The sequence below is a fragment of the Jaculus jaculus genome, chromosome 11, assembly GCF_020740685.1.
Source record: "Jaculus jaculus isolate mJacJac1 chromosome 11, mJacJac1.mat.Y.cur, whole genome shotgun sequence".
NCBI classification, from domain to species: domain Eukaryota; kingdom Metazoa; phylum Chordata; class Mammalia; order Rodentia; family Dipodidae; genus Jaculus; species Jaculus jaculus.
In genome coordinates, this window is record NC_059112.1 from 100,055,852 (window position 1) to 100,075,736 (window position 19,885).

The 19,885-nt window shown below is 41.5% G+C and overlaps 1 protein-coding gene across 6 annotated transcripts in view; it reads right to left on the minus strand.

The window, feature by feature from the left end:
• Positions 1–19,885, minus strand: part of Mrtfb (myocardin related transcription factor B) — a 206,237-nt gene that overhangs the window by 62,636 nt on the left and 123,716 nt on the right. The window contains exon 1 of one of the 6 annotated variants that reach the window (XM_004652275.2): positions 17,540–17,909. The exons of the other annotated variants lie outside the window; for them this stretch is intronic. Within the exon in view, the coding sequence (XP_004652332.1) occupies positions 17,540–17,660 (121 nt within the window). The 5' untranslated portion in view covers positions 17,661–17,909. Of the gene's footprint in view, positions 1–17,539; positions 17,910–19,885 lie in introns of those variants that run through there. 6 annotated transcript variants of the gene reach the window in all.

Below are 19,885 nucleotides of genomic sequence, written 5' to 3' on the forward strand. Positions count from 1 at the left end.
GCAATTATTATGTCAATAGAGGTGTTGTAAATTTGATCTAGCTTTCTAAAAATCAAACTTTTAAGGGGCTGGGGATGTAATTCTAGTGGTAGAGTGCTTTGCTAGGATATATGAGGCCCTGGATTTGATCCTCAATACTGTTAACTGACAGAGAGAGAGAGAGAGGGAGGGAGGGGGGGAGAGAGGGAGAACGAACATGAGCGAGCATGTGCATGCATGCATGCAAGAGAGAGCACACACACGTGAGTGCACTGAGGAGATGGCTCACTGGTAAAAGACATATGCTTATAAAGCTTACCAACCCAGGTATGATTCCCCAATACCCACATAATTCCAGATGCACAGTGCCAAAGACATGTGGAGTGCCTTTGCAGTGGCAAAATGTTCAGGTATGTCCATTCTTTCTCTCTCTTTAGCAAATAATAAATAAATAAATAACCAAACATTAATTACCACATTAAAAAGAGCTGGAGAGATGGCTTAGTGGTTAAAGCACTTGTCTGTGAAGCCTGAGGATTCAAGTTTGACTCTCTAGGTCCCATGTAAGTCAGACGCACGAGGTGACACAAACATGCAAGGTCACACATGTGCACAAGGTGGCATGTGCTTCTGAAGTTCAATTACAGTGGGAAAAGGTCCTGTTGTGCTAATTTCTCCCCTCTCTCTCTTTCTCTCATTCCCTCTCATAAAAAAAGGGGGCAGTCTGTTGGGCTAGCCTAAAGAAATGGAAATGTCTTTTTTCAGTACTCCAAATAGTTTAAACTTCAAAATTACCTTTTATTTTTCTCCTGCATATTAAATGGTTTAAAACAATAAAAGTTTAAGATTCATTCCCAATATGAAATATGACACTTTCTGGGAATCAGGATGACTGGCAGCCCTGGGTTTGGAATTCTTTTTTTTTTTTTGTTATTGATAACTTCCATAATTGTAAACAATATCTCACGCTGGTCTTGGAATTCTTTATGAATCATTTAGTTTTCAGCCATGGAGTATGAGAACAGGTGAATTAGGGAAGGGGTATGCAGCCGGCTGCAAGGCAGAGGAACCAATGTGTATTATTTAATCATAGGACAGTGGGTATATCAAACTGAAGAACCTTGAAGGGTGAAAAAAATACCCTAAAAAAGCAAAAACCAAAAACCTGAGCAGTCAAGGACAGGCTTGACAAACCAGGGGCAAAAGCAAAGATGGAAAAGGAAAGAATACTCTAGGATGGACTATGCAACTAACTGGAGAAACTGCAGGCAATAGATAAGACCCTGGTTTGGTACCCTCAAGCAGGTACTGACATAGTTAACAGAATAAAGTGTCTGAACCACACATAAGAGATGGAGATGTGCCATCTTCCTTATGGAGCTTCCCAGTCTGGGTACAGAAAGAATCATTTTGTCAGGTACAGACAAATTACATCTTGAACAAAAGGGAAAGGGTTTTTAAAAGACTGACAAATTGATTTCCTTTTTCTCAAAAATAAGTGTCTACGGTGGTGATGGCTGTTGTTATTATCACTCCTACTATTACCTTAAACAAAATTGTAGGATTGAAACACATTCAGTTCCTCATGGACTTCTCTGCTGTGAAGGTTTCTTTTGCAGTCAAAGGAAAAGAAGTCATCCTAAAGGCATTCTCCTGAGCCCAGCTGGAAAGGAGCCCAGCCTCTGACTGTGCTACTAACACTCTGATATAATAACCACATAAAGTTTTCCTATTTATTTGTTAAAAGTGCACATGCATATAAAAGGCAGTCGAGTGAAAGTAAATCCATCTCCTAAATTGCCTGTCCTCCCTAAAAGTCACAACTGTCAGAGCCCTGTAGGTCCACAAAGTACCTGGTGAATATTCTGTTAGTGGATGATCATATTCTTTACATAATCTGGGAATTGGCTTGAAAAGTATCACAGAATTAGCTCTTTCCTCTTAAAGGCTGTACTTAACATACGGATGTATTAACTGGTACCTTTTTCCCCCCACTATAAACAAGGGTAGAAGAAGAGCCTCCTTCATTTCATTGTTTGTTGCTGTATCTATGGATTAAATTTCTAATATTGGAATGCACTTAACATTAAATAAATTTTTTTATGAGAGAGAAAAGAATTGGCGAGCGAGGGCTTCCAGACAATGAAATTGAAATCTAGATACATGCGCCACCATGTGCATGACCCTGCGTGCTTGTGTCACCTTGTGCATCTGGCTTACATGGGACCCGGAGAGTCAGACATAGGTTCTTAGGCTTCACAGGCAAGCACCTTAACCACTAAGCCATCTCTCTAGCCCTGTCCTTAACATTTTAAAAAATTTATTGGCTATTTGTATATACTGTGCTCACCAAACTGACCAGTAAGCACTTCTCTTAATGTTCATACCCATATATTAATGCTACTCCCACTTTTGGTTAGAGAAGCTTATTTTCAGATGGTAGTGACCTTGGGATGACTCAGAAGGCACCATGATGCTGAGAAGTGACAGGAGTGCTCAGCACTGAAATATTTCTATCACACCTTCCAAGGCACAGGGTCCATTGCAGAAGAGGTGGCAGAAAGAAAGTAACAGCCAAAGGAAGGGTAGGACTACTTACAATGTGCTCCTCCCAGACACAAAATGACCTGGATATTCATGACCTCACAGTGCCTGACACTAACTACACATGACCATCATAACAGGAGGAAAAGATGATCACATCAAAGTAAAAGAGAGACTGATTGAGAGGGGGAGGTAATATGATGGAGAGTGAAGTTTCAAAGGGGAAAGTGGGGGGAGGGAGGAACTTACTATGGAATATTGTTTATAATTTTGGAAGTTGACAATAAAAATAAATGTCTTTCAAAAATTTTTATATGTATGGAAATGTGTACCAACAGTGCACATGTGGAGGTCTAGAGACAACTTTGAGGTGTCTGTGCTCCCTTTTCATTGAGAAGGGGTCTCTTGTCACACTGCAAACCAACTTCAGATTAGCTGGTCTGAGAGCTTCAGGTTCTCTTGGCTCTGCCTCTCATTGTCACAGGTGCAATGTGATAATAGACTCACGCAACATTTACACCTGGCTTACATGGCTGCTGGGGAATTGAGCCCACACCAGCAGGCTTTGTAAGAAAGAGCCTTTAGTCACCCACTGAGCCATCCTCCCAGCCTGAATATATGCCTAACATTTTTTGTTGTTGTTGTTGTTTTGAGATAGAGTCTTGCTGTAGCCCAGGCTGACCTGAAATTCAATGTGTAGTCTCAGGCTGGCCTTGAACTCACAGAGACCTTTCTACCTCAGCCTCCTGAGGGCTGGGATTAAAGGCATGTGCCAACATGGCTGGCTAGGCCTAACATGCTGATAAACTCACTGTGCCATCTAAATGTTGGTATCAATCTATCTTCCCATTTAAAAGGTACAAAAGTACCTTTCTGTTCCTACCCTTCCCCCAAATTATGCTTTTTTGTTTGTTGGTTTGCTTGTTTCAAGGTAGGGTCTCCTTCTAGCCCAGGCTGTCCTTGAACTCAGTGATCCGCCTACCTCTGCCTCCTGAGTACTGGGATTAAAGGCGTGCACCACTATGCCTGGCTCCAAATTTTTTTTTTTTTTATATAAGAATCTTTCTGTGTGTTTTTCTTTTTTTGTTAATTATTTATTTGGGACACAGAGAAAGGGGGAGAGAGAGAGGAAGGAGAGGCGAGGAGAGAGACAGCGAGCGAGCGAGCACATGCCAGGGCCTTTATCCTCCGCAAATGAATTCCAGATGCATGCACCACCTTGTGCATCTGGCTTATGTGGGTCCTGGGAAATCAAACCTGGGTCCTTTGGCTTTGCAGGCAAGTGCCTTAACCATTAAGTCATCTCTCCAGCCCCACTATCTTGTTTTAAGGTAAGTGAATTCAGAAACAAATCTCCATCTACCCAAGGATACTGGTGATACCATACCAAATAACAGTGACATTTCATGTAACTTGTAGGCTGTAAGGAACCACAGCTAGTGAAAGCATTAGGGTGATGGGGCCAGGTGTATGGTGTAGTATATATATTGATCATGCTTGAGAAGCACAGGACACTTTCTCTTAAAAATCATACATTTATTAATAAATCTGGTAAAATATTTCTAATGTTCTAGGCCAGAAATTCTGGCAATAGGACTTAATTTTTCTTTAACACTAACACTGCTAAGAGACACATCGGAAATGATTCCTGGGTTTTAGACTCAGTACCTGGCAGACCAGTTATGGAGATGAAGAACACAGCCTGGCTTGTAGCGAGCTCAGTTTTGGATATGTTTGATCAGAAGCAGAAATGTCCAAATGGCAGTTGGCTTTGTGGGTACAGATTCCAGAAACTAGAAGCAATGTGGGCGTAGTCACTGATGTAGTATTTGAAGTCACAGGCTAGGAGGGACAGAACAGAAACAAGACAGAGTGCTCAAGGTAGCCTGTGTGGTCAGATAGGGAGGGAAGGAAGAGCCAACAAAGGACATCAAAGGAAGGAAGAAGTGGAGCCCAGGGGCTGTGTGGACAGTGTTTCTAGAACACTACTGCTTTATACCCAGGAGCTGCTTTGGTGGAGGTCACACCTTGAATAGGTGTGGGGGCAGGGCAGGAGGAGTTTGAGCACAGTTAATGGATGCCTACTTAGAAGATGCTGCCCGTGATGGGAGGGGAGAACACGTGGCTTGAGTAAGTTAATAACTGATAAGGGGCTAAACAGGGAAAGGCAAGAGAGGAAAGCAGTCGTAGAGAGTGGTAGAGTGAGATAAAAAACAAGAAGACAGCAGGTCCGTACAGGCTGCAGGAGGAGTTGGAACATGCGAAGCACAGCCTTTGTTAGGAGACACTGTGTTACAACTACGCAGTGTATATCAGAAGGGGGACTGCTTCTTCTGGGACATCCAGGGGATTCTGAGATGATGGATCGTATTTTCTTGGAAAAGAAAGAAGAAAGGTCATTTGGCTAAAGTGAGATGGATGATGAGAAGATTAGCTGTGAGGCCAGTTGAAAGACGTATGAAGAGCAAGCTGAGGACTGGGGAAGTGGGTAAGAGGGCTGGTTGCACAAGAATGAGGACCTGAGTTCAATCCCTAGCACTCATGTAAAAAGCTGCATGGGGCCACAAATGCCTATAACCCCAGCACTGGGGAGGGTAAAGGCAGGAGGACTGCTGGGACTCCGTGGTCATCCGGTCTAGGTAGAAAAATAGTGAGGTCCAGGTTAAGCAAGAGACTGACTCAGTAAGTAGAACTGTATATTGTGACCTTTTGTGCCTGCTTCTTTCACTTAATGTTTTCCAGGTTCCTCCACATCTAGTGTGTATCAGTACTTAATTCCTTTTTATGTCAGAGGAGCAATAGAGGAGGACACCCAGTGTCCTCTTCTGGGCTCCACAACCATGCTCACAGGGTGTGCACATTTGTATGCATATGTGTATGTCTCTCTCTCACACACACACACGTAAGTTGAAAGACAAACATGGTAATATATTACCTAACTGCTCTAAATAATAAAGACTATAGCCTAGGTATGAAATGTCAGCCAGAAAACTGGCAAGTCATTTACTGACTGAAATGTTATTTTTACCAAAGGACCACCAGACACAAAATTACAACAATGAGGATTTGTTCTAAAGCTCAGCATATGACATTATAGTTCAGAAATACTGCAGTCTTGCAATCCCATTCCTAGGTGAAAACAGGTACACATAGCAACTCTATCCACTACTGCTAACCAGTGGAGACAGCCCAAATGCCATCCATAGGTGACTAGACAACTGTGGTCTATACTCACAATGGAATTTATTACTCAGACATAAAAAGGAATTAAGTACTGATACATACTGAATGTGGAGGAACCTGGAAAACATATTAAGTAAAGGAAAGCAGGCACAAAATGTCACAATATACAATTCTACTTATGAGAAACACCCTGAACAGGCAAGTCCAAAGACAGTGTGCAGACAGCTGGTTGCCATAAGCCAGGGTTAGGGGACATGGGAGCAACTGCTTTTGATTGTGGGGTGTTCTTTTGAGGTGATGAAAATGTTTTGAGGCTAGGTAGTGGTAGTCATTGTACAATATTGTGAATATTTAAAATGCCACTGAATTGCTTCCTTTAAAGTGGTTCATTCACCTACAACAGACTTTAAGGAACTAATTGATTAATAATCAAATTTCTAATTTTCTATCCATTCCTCTTCTGTCCCCTCCTTCCACCAATACAGTTTATTAACCATCAGTGGTGACTTATCTTTCTGCCCATGTGAGTAAGGTTCTTCAGGTAATTTTAAAAAATGAAATGCAGTCGGGCGTGGTGGTGCATGCCTTTAATCCCAGCACTCGGGAGGCAGAGGTAGGAGGATCATCGTGAGTTCGAGGCCACCCTGAGACTCCATAGGTCAGCCTGGGCTAGAGTGAAAAAAAAAAAAGTGCAAAAAGAAGCCAAAAGTAAAGTGGTGGTGTGTACTCTCTGAGCTGTACTATTTGCACTGATGAAGCAGACTTCCACCTCCACTTCCTGTCTGAAACAAAGGCCCAAGTACGCAGTGTGCTAGCAACCCAGAGATCAGATGCCACCTGGAGCAAACAGCATTTGTATCAGAATTCTTATGGCCATCTTTCTGATTTAAAAGGGTGTGCTGATTAGCGTTGGAAAGAAGTTGGCCCTTACACCAAGTACGAAGCACTGCCTTTCATTTCACCATGAGACCCTCTACTGCATTCTTTGGAAACACACTGCTCAGTACGATGGGAGACTGCAGAGTCTACTGCCTAGAAGGAGGTCCCATGATCATTACAGCATTTAGCCACTATTAACAACCAAAGAGCAAAACTGAAGGTAAAACTAAAAATGCGACCAAGACTACTGCCATTCTAGGCTGGCAGGCACATGGGTAGGCTGCATTAATCTGCAGCACGAGGTCAGGAAGACAATTTCACCACTCAGCCTTGGAAATTTACAGGCACTCTGAGAACTCTCTGGTTGGCTGCTGCTTTCTGTTTCCATGGAAATAGACTGCTAAAAATGGGGCATGTTTCTTTAAACTGATCATACCTTCACACAAATTCCCTTCTCTTTTTTTGTCAAAAGTTGGAGTGAATTTAAAGTCTGTGTATTGTGGGTATGACTGTAATATTCAGCTAAGGGCCTGGTACAGAAGGGCAGGTATCATACTAGCCATGACACAGTTACAAAAATATATCACTCATCATATATTTAAAAAATCTCATTTAGTGGGGCTGGAGAGATTGCTCAGTGGTTAAAGGTATGTCTCTATAAAGCCTGACACCCCAGGGTTTGATTCCTCAGTACCTATGTAAAGCCAGATATACAAACATTTGGAGTTCATTTGCAGTGGTAAGAGGCCCTGGTTGTACCCATTCTTGTTTTGTCCCCTCTCCCCTCCCAGGTAGAATGTCACTCTAGCTCAGGCTGAACTGGAACTCACTTTGTAGTCCCAGGCTGGCCTTGAACATAAAGCTTTTCTCTTATCTCTGTCTCTGAAGTGCTGGGATTAAAGGCATGTACCACCATGCTGGGCCTCTATTTCTTTTTTAAAATAAATAAATATTGAGAACAATTTCATTTGGTGACAAGGGTGGTGGAAACAAGGGTAGAATGGAGAGTGGCACAGATGAAGGAACTGCCCTAGCAAGTCACCAGCAGAGCAAAGTCATCCATGCACTGGCCTCATCAGCAAAGCAAGGCAGAGTTAAGTAACTGTTTTTTATTTTGGCTTTGTCAAGGTAGGGTCTCACTCTAGAACAAGTTGACCTGGAACTCACTCTGTAGTCCCAGGTTGGCTTTGAACTTACAATGATTCTCCTACCTCTGCCTCTAGAGTGTTGCTGGATTAAAGGTGTGTACCACCATGCCCGGCTTAAGCAACATTCGATCTATTTCCTTTCAAACAACTTTCTATCCTAAAAGGTCAAGAGGCCTTTCCACATTTGAATGTCTAGATTTTGATCTATGTGATCCCTAAAGGATATTAGTGTTTATTTTTCTTCCTTTAGGAACAATGAAAAGTCTACATCCCCTGCTATGTTAGAACAGTGGAGGTTTGGGTTAAGCCCCATGTCCACTTCATCCCTCTGTAACAGTAAAGTACTCATTGTCTAAGAGTGAAATATTTTAGTGTAAATTTCTAAGGTTGGCTCTCTGAACCAAAGAACAACTAAAAATGAAACAGGAAAATGAGAATAGTGCTTATTTACATTTTCTCCCCAGAATAGTAAAGTACATACTGATCTACTGAGATCACTTGATTTAGGCTCAGTATTTTTTTTTTGGTGAGTTTAGTACTATGCATACTTACATATATACATATTCATATATGTATGTGCAGATGTGCACATTGCACACCAAAACATAAACAATGAGAATGGTCACAATCTATGCATTATTCTTACAGCACACTAACTGTGCACGGTGATCCAACTGAAGTACCAAGTATCATACATGGCTGGGGCATCACCCCCATAATTCCTTCCTATAGACAGCAGCCCATTACTTCAGGTATTACAACAGCATGGTAAAAATAGGTCAAGTGGGAAGATTATACTGTTTGGATGATTTTAGTGTTTTAGACCCCAAGACAGACAATCTACTGGCTTTATCTTTTAGTTCTAAGGAAAAAGTACAGCTCTAGGCAATAAACATGTGTCCCAGAATGACAGCTCCCACAATTCTCTAGGCAAGAAATGTATTCCTATTAACTAACAGGCAGATACTAGATGATTTGCACCTACTCCAAAATGGTACTCAGTTGGGGAACTACCTGTCTGCTTCAGGAGCCTAGAATCTGGAAAGGGAGTCAAGGACAGAGTGCACTGTTTAATGCTTAGGGGACTGATGGGCATCAGGCCTTGCCCTGAGAGCTTTGCTACCATCCCTCATCTGATCCTCCTAGCAACCCCATGTGGTGGTACCAGTACTTACTTTTAAAGAGAAATCAAGTACTTATCCATCCTCATATATAACTAATATGAAGCAGTACCAGAATTAGGGAGGGAAATTAAGCAGTTTCCATAGGTAATTAAAAAAATATATCTTAGCACATAAAAATAAATATTTGCTGGGTGTGGTGGCACATGCCTTTAATCCCAGCACTCAGGAGGCAGAGGTAGGAGGATCGCTGTGAGTTTGAGGCCACCCTGAGAATACAGTGAATTCCAGGTCAGCCTAGAGTGAAATCCTACCTCGAAAAACAAAAAAATAAAAAAATAATAAAAGAAATTATTTCCCAATATTTTACTAACCCTTGACTAGATATAAACAACCTCCATAATGTTCCTAATCACACTGACCATATTTTTAAGTTTCTTACACAATAATTCCAATAAAGAATATACAGGGCTGGAGGGATGGTTAAGTGGGTACAAGTATGAGGCTTTGAGGGGCCCGGAGACTGCATGAGGACATGAGACCACTGTGCTCTCTTCTCTAGCACCCACATAAACAGGCGGGTGTGGCAACATACATCTGTAATTTTGGTCCCGTGGGGTGTGGAGACCAAAGAATCACTGGGGCTTACAAAAATGGCAAGCTGTGGAATCCATAAGATTCCATCTCAAGGAAATGCATGGGTGAGTGATGGGGGAGTGCTTGATATTCTTCTTTGGCCTCAAGATGCACACATACAGGACATGTATATCTGCACACAAACATGCATATACTACACACATACCACACACACACACACACACACACACACACACACACAAATTAAAGCTATGTATGTCAATAAGAATTCAGTAGTGTTATAGACTAGATTGTGTCAGATTCATATGTGACTATTTGAATGGGACCTATATGAGGTAATGTTAAATGAGGTCATAAAGGTAGGAGCCTCATCCAGTAGGATTAGTGTGTTTATAAGAAAAGATACCAAGCAGCTGGACTGCTCACTTTCTCCCTGTATACTCATGGAGGAAAGGCCATGTAAACACACAGCATAAAGAGCCCTTACCAGAAACCAAACCCTGTGGGTTTCCAGCCTCCAGAACTGTAGGTAAATTAATTTTGTTGTTGAAGCCATTTAGTCTGTAGTACTTTGCCAGCCCAAGCTGACTAAAAACTGGGAAGACATAAGGAAATTCTAAGCTGATTCTTTTTTGCCATTCAGAACCTGTTTCAAAATAAACAAAACACAATACCCTGGGTAAAGCCACCATTAGGAAACACCTGGAAATCCAATGCTTTGAAATTAAATGTATTTTTCCTAAAGCTTTTTAAAATGTAGACTGGTGTTATGCTAATCTGTCACATCACTGAGGTGAGATGACATGTAAAACAGTAGTCTACACGCCCCCAGGACATTGTAAGTGCTTCCACAGTAATCCAAGGGTGATTTATGTGCCTGTTTGTTCAGGTCAGGGAGTTAGGGCAACCACAGCAACATCCTTGATGACCCATCTCAGGAGATGGCACCATGCTCTGGAACAGCCTTCACTGAGCACAGATCCTAGGCTATGATCTCTGAAGACAGAAATCAGTCCCTTCCCCCTGAAATTATGAAGTCCAGAAAGTAGAAAAATATCTCAAATAATCCTGATAAACACAAGCTGGTTCCCACAGGAGCACAGATAGGCCTATGCAGCAGTGACTGGAATGATACCGTGTGTCTAAGCTATAATGACTTGGTACAAGAGCCTGTGGGTAGAGAGAGGTCTTCTGAGAGAACAGTGCTGGAAGGAGCAGAGAAGGAGGCCTTTGACCCTTGGGCTTGGATTTTTATCTTCTGTACACTGGAATTCCATCACAAGCACTGGTGGGGAGGGGCACAGCTGAGGAACTCTGCGTTTTGTCATGATGGCTCTTGCTACTGGTGGAGATGCAGGGAGTGGAGGGGCAGGAGTGTGTTAGAGGAGGGTGGTCAGCTTTGTGGCTGTCTGAGCACAGATTGCTCAGGAGGCTGGGTCAGGGTACTGCAGTTATGGGGAGATGAAACGTATCTGAAGAAGGACAGACAGACTTGGTGACAGGAGGAGGTCAGGGAAGAAGGCCAGGATCGCTCCCATGGTGGCTTGTGGTGTGAGCCACTGGTTGACAGAACTGACATTTTCTAAGATGGGGAAGCCTGCTTAAGTATGTGTGGTGCAAGAAATAAGTCCCTGGGGATGTCAGAGAAGCAGATGACTGTGCGCATCTGGAGAGGGCTGGGTCCTCCGTCTGGACTGCTAGCTCACTGCAGCTTTCTTCTGGTGACTACACACTTATGCAGTAGCTTATAGAGGTTTACAATGTCCACTATGCTATGTGAAAACTGCTCATCTTTAGGTTAGTTATTTCCACTAAAAATTAAACTATATAATTTCAGCTCAAAAATAGCATGAACCCATTTTATTTAAAAAAATACTGAATCATGTCTGGTGAATGATCTCTTATTTTTCCAATCATATATATGTGTATGCTACTTGATATAAGGCCTTAGACCGTATCTTTTTAAAATTTATCTTATAAAAATAAAAATTTACTGGTATGGTATGGCATGGTAGGTACTTTTAATGAACAGGATGTTGGCAGAAAGCAAAAAAGTAGAAATTCCCAGGAAATCAAACATGCTGCAAAATTAATGTACTTTAAGTTACATATAGAAGGCTCTACATGAATTCAATTGCCCATTTATTTGTCTTTCTCCTAATATGGCTCAATAAAATTTTTGAATCAATAGTAGCAATCAAATTCCATGGCTTAATTTTGGTTATATAAAAATTAGCAGCAGTATATCAGAAAAGGGAAAGTAGCAGAAGCATGAGGTACCACAAATCAAGAGCTAAGTAACAACTCTCTCTAGTAGTACAGGAATGATGTTAGGTTCATCTCTGCCAGTGCATGTGACCATCTCATAAGTGTCTTTCAGGTACTGGGCATATTTTGAAAGAGCCATTAATTTATAACTGAAATATACTTTATATCTGAAAATAAGTTCATACTATTATATCCTGTTTAAGAAGGCAGGATGTGTATAATATATTACTAGGTATTCGTTTAGATGGGAAAGTTCTCTACTGACAAAGTGGGTGTTTACTTCTTATTTTTTTGAGATCGTTTCACTACATAGCTCAAGATGGCCTCCAACTCCTGCATCCTCCTGTCTCAGGTTCTTGAGTACCAGGATTATAGGTATGGACTATCATGCCTGGTATGAGTGACTTTCTTTAAGAAAGGGCACAGGAATTGGGTGCTAAGAAGTTTTAACCTGCAATGGGAAGTGACTGGAGAGCCCAGGACAGTGCTGACCTGTAGACCCCTCTGTGAGAATGGAAAGGTGTTATGTGGCAACTGCCTGCCATGTGTGGTTTCTGGAGTGACAGAAATGTGGTGAATATGACTGAGGAGCTGAATTTTTGAAAAATGTATACTATTTTAGTTTTTCATTTTATTAGAACTATCTTTCTTCCTTTCTTTTTGGTTTTTCGAGGTAGGGTCTCACTCTAGCCCAGGCTGACCTGGAGCTCACTACGTAGTCTCAGGGTGGCCTCAAACTCAAATCACTCCACCTACCACTGCCTCCCGAGTACTGGGGTTAAAGGCATGTGCCACTATGCCCGGCTCTAGAACTGTTTTTCTGAGATGGCAGTTTTACTATGCTGCTCTGGCTCAAGCTTGTATGATCCTCCTGCCTCAGTTTCCTGAACAGCTGGCACATAGTATCAAGCTACTGAAAAGGCTTCCTTCTAATTATTTTAGATTTCAACAGGCACATGTAGCTGATGGACAGCACCGGTTTACACACATTCATTTCCACACATAAAAGGGTTTGTGCTTTGACAAAGTGATTTACGTAATCTATATTTTCTGGATGGATCCCACAGAATATCTTAAAGATTCATTTTTTTTCTTAAATAAATCTACGATAGACACCTTCCAGTATGACGTGTTAGAATACTGCTCTGTTTCTCGGCAATCTACCCCTTTCACACACTCCATCTCATCTGTTCTTAACCAGTGTATGGCAGAACTGAGAATGCCTCTTGAATCTATCATTCCTCCTCACCTGCAATTCCCACGGGTAAAGCCCAAAGGGAAAAAGAGCTGACGTCCCAGAGTTAATTCTAGGAGGACGGCTGGCCCACTGAGTGTGAAATACACCCTGGAATTGAAATACATTCTTGGATTATTAGCAAAGTAACTAACACTCAACCCAGTCTTCTTTCTGTGGCTCTTTACTTTCAGCATCAAATACTTCTTCACATGGACCCACACATTTCCCTCTCCAGCTGCACCTACTATCACTTGTCTTTAATAAACAGGGTTTGTAACCAGCCAGAATTGGTCTTAGGATCCATTTGTCTCAATAATCATGACTCATTAAGAGGTTTACTTGAATTAAATCATCCTAACTTGTTTTTCTTGAAAATTCACAATGATTAATCCTTCTGTTGTCAAATCAGGGTGGTTTGTAATATCCTTCTAAGCTGTACACCTGCAAATTAAATTTAAATCTCGAGTGTGTTGAGCATAACTAGACAATGTTCAAAGCCTTTGCAGATATATTAAAAAATTGTAATTCTCTATTCTTGCTCTCACAAAAGAAATTAGTGTACGGAGAATATTCTTTTTTTTAAAATTTCTTGTTTATTTTTATTTATTTATTTCAGAGCAACAGAGAGAGAGAGAGAGAGAGACAGAGAGAGAGAGAGACAGAGACAGAGAGAGAGAGACAGAGAGAGGGGCAGATAGAGAATGGGCGCGCCAGGGCCTTCAGCCACTGCAAATGAACTCCAGATGCTTGTGCCCCCTTGTGCATGTGGCTTACGTGGGTCCTGGGGAATCAAGCCTCGAACTAAGATCCTTAGGCTTCACAGGCAAGTGCTTAACCGCAAAGCCATCTCTCCAGCCTAAAGAAGTTAGTGTACAGAGAATATTCTATTTTGAATTTGTTTAGGGGAATTTATGACAATTATTGCTACTTTCACCGAGAGCACAAAGTTGTCAATTTCTCCAACTACATACACTGATATTTGTCCAAAAGTTCATATATGCTGTAAGCATTAACAAAAGTGTACAGTGACAGGAACTCCCGGCATGCTATAACAACTGTTAATGGGTGATTGGCACGTTTCCTTGGGCTGAGGGTTGGCTCAGTGGTAAAAACACTTGCTGTATATGTGAAAGTCCTAGGTGAGGTAAGGTAGGGGACTTTTTCCTTTTATATATCACTAAATTTCCTTGTTGTTTCATTACATAATTCTTTTTAAAAAATTTTTTTATTTTTTGAGAGTGGCAGAGATAAAAAGAAGGAGGGAAGGAGAGAGAGAGAGAAAGAGAGAGAGAGAGAATAGGTGTGCCAGGGCCTCCAGCCACTGCACACAAACTCCATATGTGTGTGCCCCCTTGTACATCTGGCTAACATGGGTCCTGGGGAATCGAACCTTGAACCGGGGTCCTTAGGCTTCACAGGCAAGTGCTTAACTACTAAGCTGTTTCTCTAGCCCTCATTACATAATTCTTGAGTTCTATGATTATTCGCTTACAAAGTCAGTCTCCCTCCAGCCCCATAAAAATTTCAGCCAACTAGCACTGTTAACAGTTACAAGAACTGGAAACTATTTCAATATAAGGAAGCAAGCAACCACTTGAAAGGCAGAGTAACTCCCAGTCCTTTTCAGCAGACATAACTCCACAGCACAGACAGATCATGTGATTAGAATTAGATGAATAAAAACTTATTCTTCATTCCTTACCCAGAAACTTATGATTAAAATGCTTTAAAAATTGTAGGGCTGGAGAAATGGGTTGGTAGTTAAGGTATTTGCCTGCAAAGCCTAAGGACCCAGGTTCAATTCCCCAGTACCCACATAAGCCAGATGCACAAGGTGGCGCATGTGTCTGGAGGCCCTGACACATATGTACATGGGTTTCTGTCTCTCTCTCTGCTTGCAAATAAATAAAAATATTAAAAAAAAATTCTAGAGGTTGCTATTCAAAGAAACAAAAAACTTGATAAAAATGAGCAGAGAAATCAAATTCTACTAATATGAAATGTATAAATATTTTAATGATATGTCTCTTAACACATAAAGTACATGCTATTAGGCACTGGTAAGAATCATTTATGTCTTTTTCTCTGGATAAAATAGCACAGGATCTAGTTAAGATTCGAGAGCATTTTCAGTGAAAATCAAAGATGTTAGGGTAACTGCCATCACAACCACCTTCCATGGATTAACAGAACTGATGTATGGCCCGATACCTAAAAGCACACGCTACTCTGAGGGTTCTTGTCCCACTGTTACAGTTTGCCAATATGTGAGCTGACTGTTGGCTGCACTTATAGGCAGTAACTGGGACATGCTGAGTTTCAGTGTGCAAGTCTCCATAGAAACAAGTTACTTTCATGTGACTCCAGAAAAGGAGCGTCTACAAAATTTCTCTTATTTTTATTCTACCTAAACACACAGCTGAGGCACATTACCCTTGATATGACATGTGCATATTCCTTAGGCTTCAGCCCTACCCACTGTGGAAAATAATTTGAAATATATATTAAGATATAAATCAAAACCTATCTCAGCATAATGGTGGTAAGACACAAATTTTATCATCAAGTATTTCTATGGAGTGTTTTGAAACATGAAAGTTATTCCTCTGCCTCTTTATATCTATGAATCTATAAGGCTGATATACAGATTTCTCTTCCTTGCAAATGCATGCTAGGTATTAAAACTTAAACTTCATCTAGAAGGAAACTAACAAAGGATTTAAAAATGAGTAAGACGGATGTGAAACTGGTATTACGCCAAGACTCTCACATAAACAGCAGGAAGTAGACACTGTTTATCCTCATTGTACAAACGAGGAAATTCAAGCTCAGGGCAGCAAACATGTCCTGGGTAACAAGAGTGGTAAGTGGTACAGCTGGCGTCTGAACCTCAACACAGCTCCTTCAATATCCCCCCCTTTTCACTTTCAATATTCTATTTGTTGTGCTTGCATAAACCTCAGAATTGGCAGGCAATCTATACACTATATAATCATCCTAACTCTACTTTGCTGTTTTGTTGATCATTCTCCTATTATGCATGCATGCAAATGAGTAATTAATTATGGCGTTGGGAACTGAGCCTGGGGCTCTGACATGATAGGCATGGGCTCTACCACAGAGCTACATCTCCAGCCCGTCTACATATTTTTAATCCTTACTTTCTGTGCTTCTTAATCATAATCAGCTGTTGTGACATCTTTTTATTTTTGCTTTTTCACTTTACCTTCTTGGTTTTTCAAGTACACAAAGCTATTTTTAAAAATATGCCATTAGTAGAAACTCAATACTTAAACCTGACTATAAGCTGCTTATAATAAATTATTTAAAAAAAAAATCTAAGCTCTCCTCCCCTCCCACTCAACGATTCTCCAGAAATGTGTACTGAAAACTGTCCTGGCATTGATTTTCCCTACATTCACGCAGAGCCACCATTGCTCCTTCTTAGCAGCAGCTATGTCTCTTTCACTCCATGTCAGTTAATTCTACCTCCGTGCATGTCCTACCCACTCCAAAGCAGTTCAACTGTGGCAAGTCCAATTATTGTTTCTTCGTATCTTTAATCTTCAATAACCTATCACCACATTCTCATATTCTAAAAGTCTGAGAGGGAGAATAGAGTGATATTCTTTTGGAAGACCGTCACCATGCTGTTGCTTAGGACAACGAACTCCCTTTATACTCTGGAGAGTCTCTATAAGATGAACAGGAGCCAGGAGGAAGAGGACAGGGTGGCAGTGGAGCCCAGGGCAGGGAAAAGGAGAAGCCTTCCAAAGAGAACTAGAATTAAGCAGACATTGGGAGGGAAGGGTGACACGCAAGTCTTAAATTAAAGAATAACTTATTCTTTACAGACCCTGAATTTCTTAAACCATGACCCTTGCTCTCTATGGCTACAGTGAAGCATGTTGGGCAAAGGCTAGCCACCTTCAGTATGCCAGAACAGGGGCATAATCAGACCTTTGGCAATTTTCTTAAATCAATGCTGTGTCAGTGATCATTACAATACTAACCGACAGGGTTCTCAAGCTTATGATTTGCTTGCTTTATCAAAAGCAACTATACAACATGCTTTTAAAAACAAAACTGATGCAATGCTCATTGTAACCAACTGACCCAACATTTTAGGATTTAATTAAGAGGCACAATAAAAAAGAACCATTAACATATTGAGGAAATTAATTTTCTTGGAAATTATGTGCTTGCAAACCTAAAAGCAGCATTCTAATACTGAAAAGGAAATGGCCTCTCCAAAACCATGGTGAGGGGATCAAAACTGGAGAAAATGAGAAAAAATACAAACAAACCTGAAAAGATTTCATTGAAATTAAGACTAGCTCTATAAGTCCTTTTTTCCTATACCAAATCCCTAGTGTTTTATCAATAACAACTCTTCAGGATTAAGGTTTCACTGCACAGAACTTGGACCACGTAAGGGCTACAGGCGAAAAGAACACACACACACACACACACACACACACACACACACACACACACACACACAAAGCAGACAGACATGCCAGTCAGCCGGCTGATGGGAATAGGAACTTGGCTGTCCTGTCCCTGTCCACAGACAGACTGACCTTCCTTAAGACTTTTCTGGTTGCTCCCCTCAAGGCATTCCTTTTCTTTGAAAGGTTCAAAATCACCAGCAGTTAAAATCTCTGAGAAGCCCTGTTGCTGCTTCTTGGAGCTATCGATCATGGTGAGAGGCTTCTGGAAACAAGCTGCATCCAGTGGCAGAAAGGCTCCGTTTGCAGGACAGCAGAGCGCTCTCAATACTCTGGTTCCTTAGTCCTTGGTTGCTCCTCACAACACCCCCAAATTACTGAGCAATTAAGTCTCTAAGTGGCCAAAGGCAGCCATTACCCTTGAGTTCCCAGCTTGACCTGCAAACACACACCCCTGCGGCTGGAAGCCTTTAACTCTCTCCCACAGTGGGAGGGAGGCAGAGCCTGTGAGGCACGATTCTAAAATCCCACCCCCTTCCCAGCCAGCCCCCTTTCCCTTGCCATTCTAGCATCCCCCGCACTGGCTGCTTCCATCTGCAGCTAGATGGTCCCAATCATCTGACGAACACTGAGTCAAGCAGTTAAAAATAAATCCTCTCATTGGTTGTTAAAAGCGAAGACTTTGCTGATACCTAAGAAGACAAATTGCTGCCTGTGGTCTCTCTTGGGCTCTCTATAAACAAAGCCGTGGGCTGTGGAAATACTTTCTATTGGCCAGACAAGCACATCCATTACTCATTAAGTTCTGCAGCTAAACAAACGACAGGCAAGGTTATCCCGAGGAAGCAGGTCTTATCTTCACAGAGGCACCACACTGAACAAACGTGCTCCTAGCATATCTGTATGAGAATCATTTCACTGCCCATGCGGTGCTGCACAGGGCTCTTCCTGGCAAAGCCAGTGCTCTTTGTAAAAGGAATGTACTGCAGCTGCAGCTTTCCTCCCCAGGCATCTCAGAGCCTGAGCAGTTTTCCTCTGTACCACTAGTCGGCCCAGAGAGTTAACATCGCCTTGGGAAAATTCTCCCATTGCTATCCACCCTTCTCTCCTACAGCTCTTCGAGATGACACAACACACTTCTTGTGAACTGAAATTCCTTCTGAAGCAGCCTATACTCCAGCAAGAGCACACTAAGGAGTCTAGAGCACTTCTGAAATACAGCACAAGCAAGCATTCTGCTACCCTGGTGACCAACTCCTGCACCTCTAGAGGAATCAGTTTTGAAGATGTTCTTCAGGTTGATCACCTGGTTCAATGTTTGAAAAGACGATCTCATGCTACCCCAGCTGTCCTGCTGCTCTTCCTGGTTATCTGTACATTAAGATCAAGAGCAGGGCCACAAAGCTTATCAGAAGCATGCTGGGAATTTAACCCATCTTAGTTCTCTCAAGCCAAGTCTTCTGCTGCACTGCCTGCTTTTTGCATGGAATGTGCCCCAGTTCTGGCTTTAGTGTGATGTGTAAACAGCAGTGGAAGTACAAGCCACAACTTAAACATTTTATTTCGTTTATTTGTTTTTTGTAATTGGCATACAGAGATTTAGGAATCATCCATTCTAGCATGTTGAAGTACAATAATTTATTTTTTTATTGTTGTATTTATTTTTTTATTTATTAGATACAGAGGGGGAAGGGGGAGGGAGAGAGAGAGAGGATGGGCGTGCCAGAGCATCTAGCCACTGCAATTGAGCTCCAGATGCACGTGCCACTTTGTGCATTTGGGTCCTGGAGAATTGAACCTGGGTCCTTTGGCTTCGCAGGTTAAGTGCCTTAACCACTAAACCATCTCTCCAGCTCTTTTCTTTAATCTTTATTTCTGCTCACCCTTCTATCCATCATCTCTGCCTTCCCTTTAATTCTCTCTCCCTTGTATCATATGTATCCTTTTGCCCCTCTCCCCACTCTTCCAGCCCATCTCTTTGTATTCACTTTTGGTTGTGATTATGTATTTCTAGGTTTAATTCTATGGAACAGTATGGAAAAACAAAATTATGAATTTTCAGGAAAATGGATGGGTTTGGAAAGAACTGTATTAATTGAAGTGACTTAAACTCAGAAAGATCAAGCCACATGTTGTTTCTGATGAGCCTTAACTTTAATGGCCTTCTAGAATGTGTGCTCCGAGTGAGAGAAATAAAAGGCAACATAACTGGACTAAAATGATTTTACAATAGCATTTTAACTTTTTATGAAGTAGGATGTGCTGTGATAGATTATCTCATTTATTCTGTTGATAGACTTGTGAATTTGTTATCCCAATTTACAGGTGGGAAAATTGAGGCATAGGAAAATTAAACATTTTATCAGAGTCAGCACAGTTTGTGAATGCAGGCCAGGACACCAACATCTGGGCAGCTTGGGGCCTGTGTTCTTAATTATTTTGTACACATGACACTGGGTGGTGCAGCCTCTTCCATCT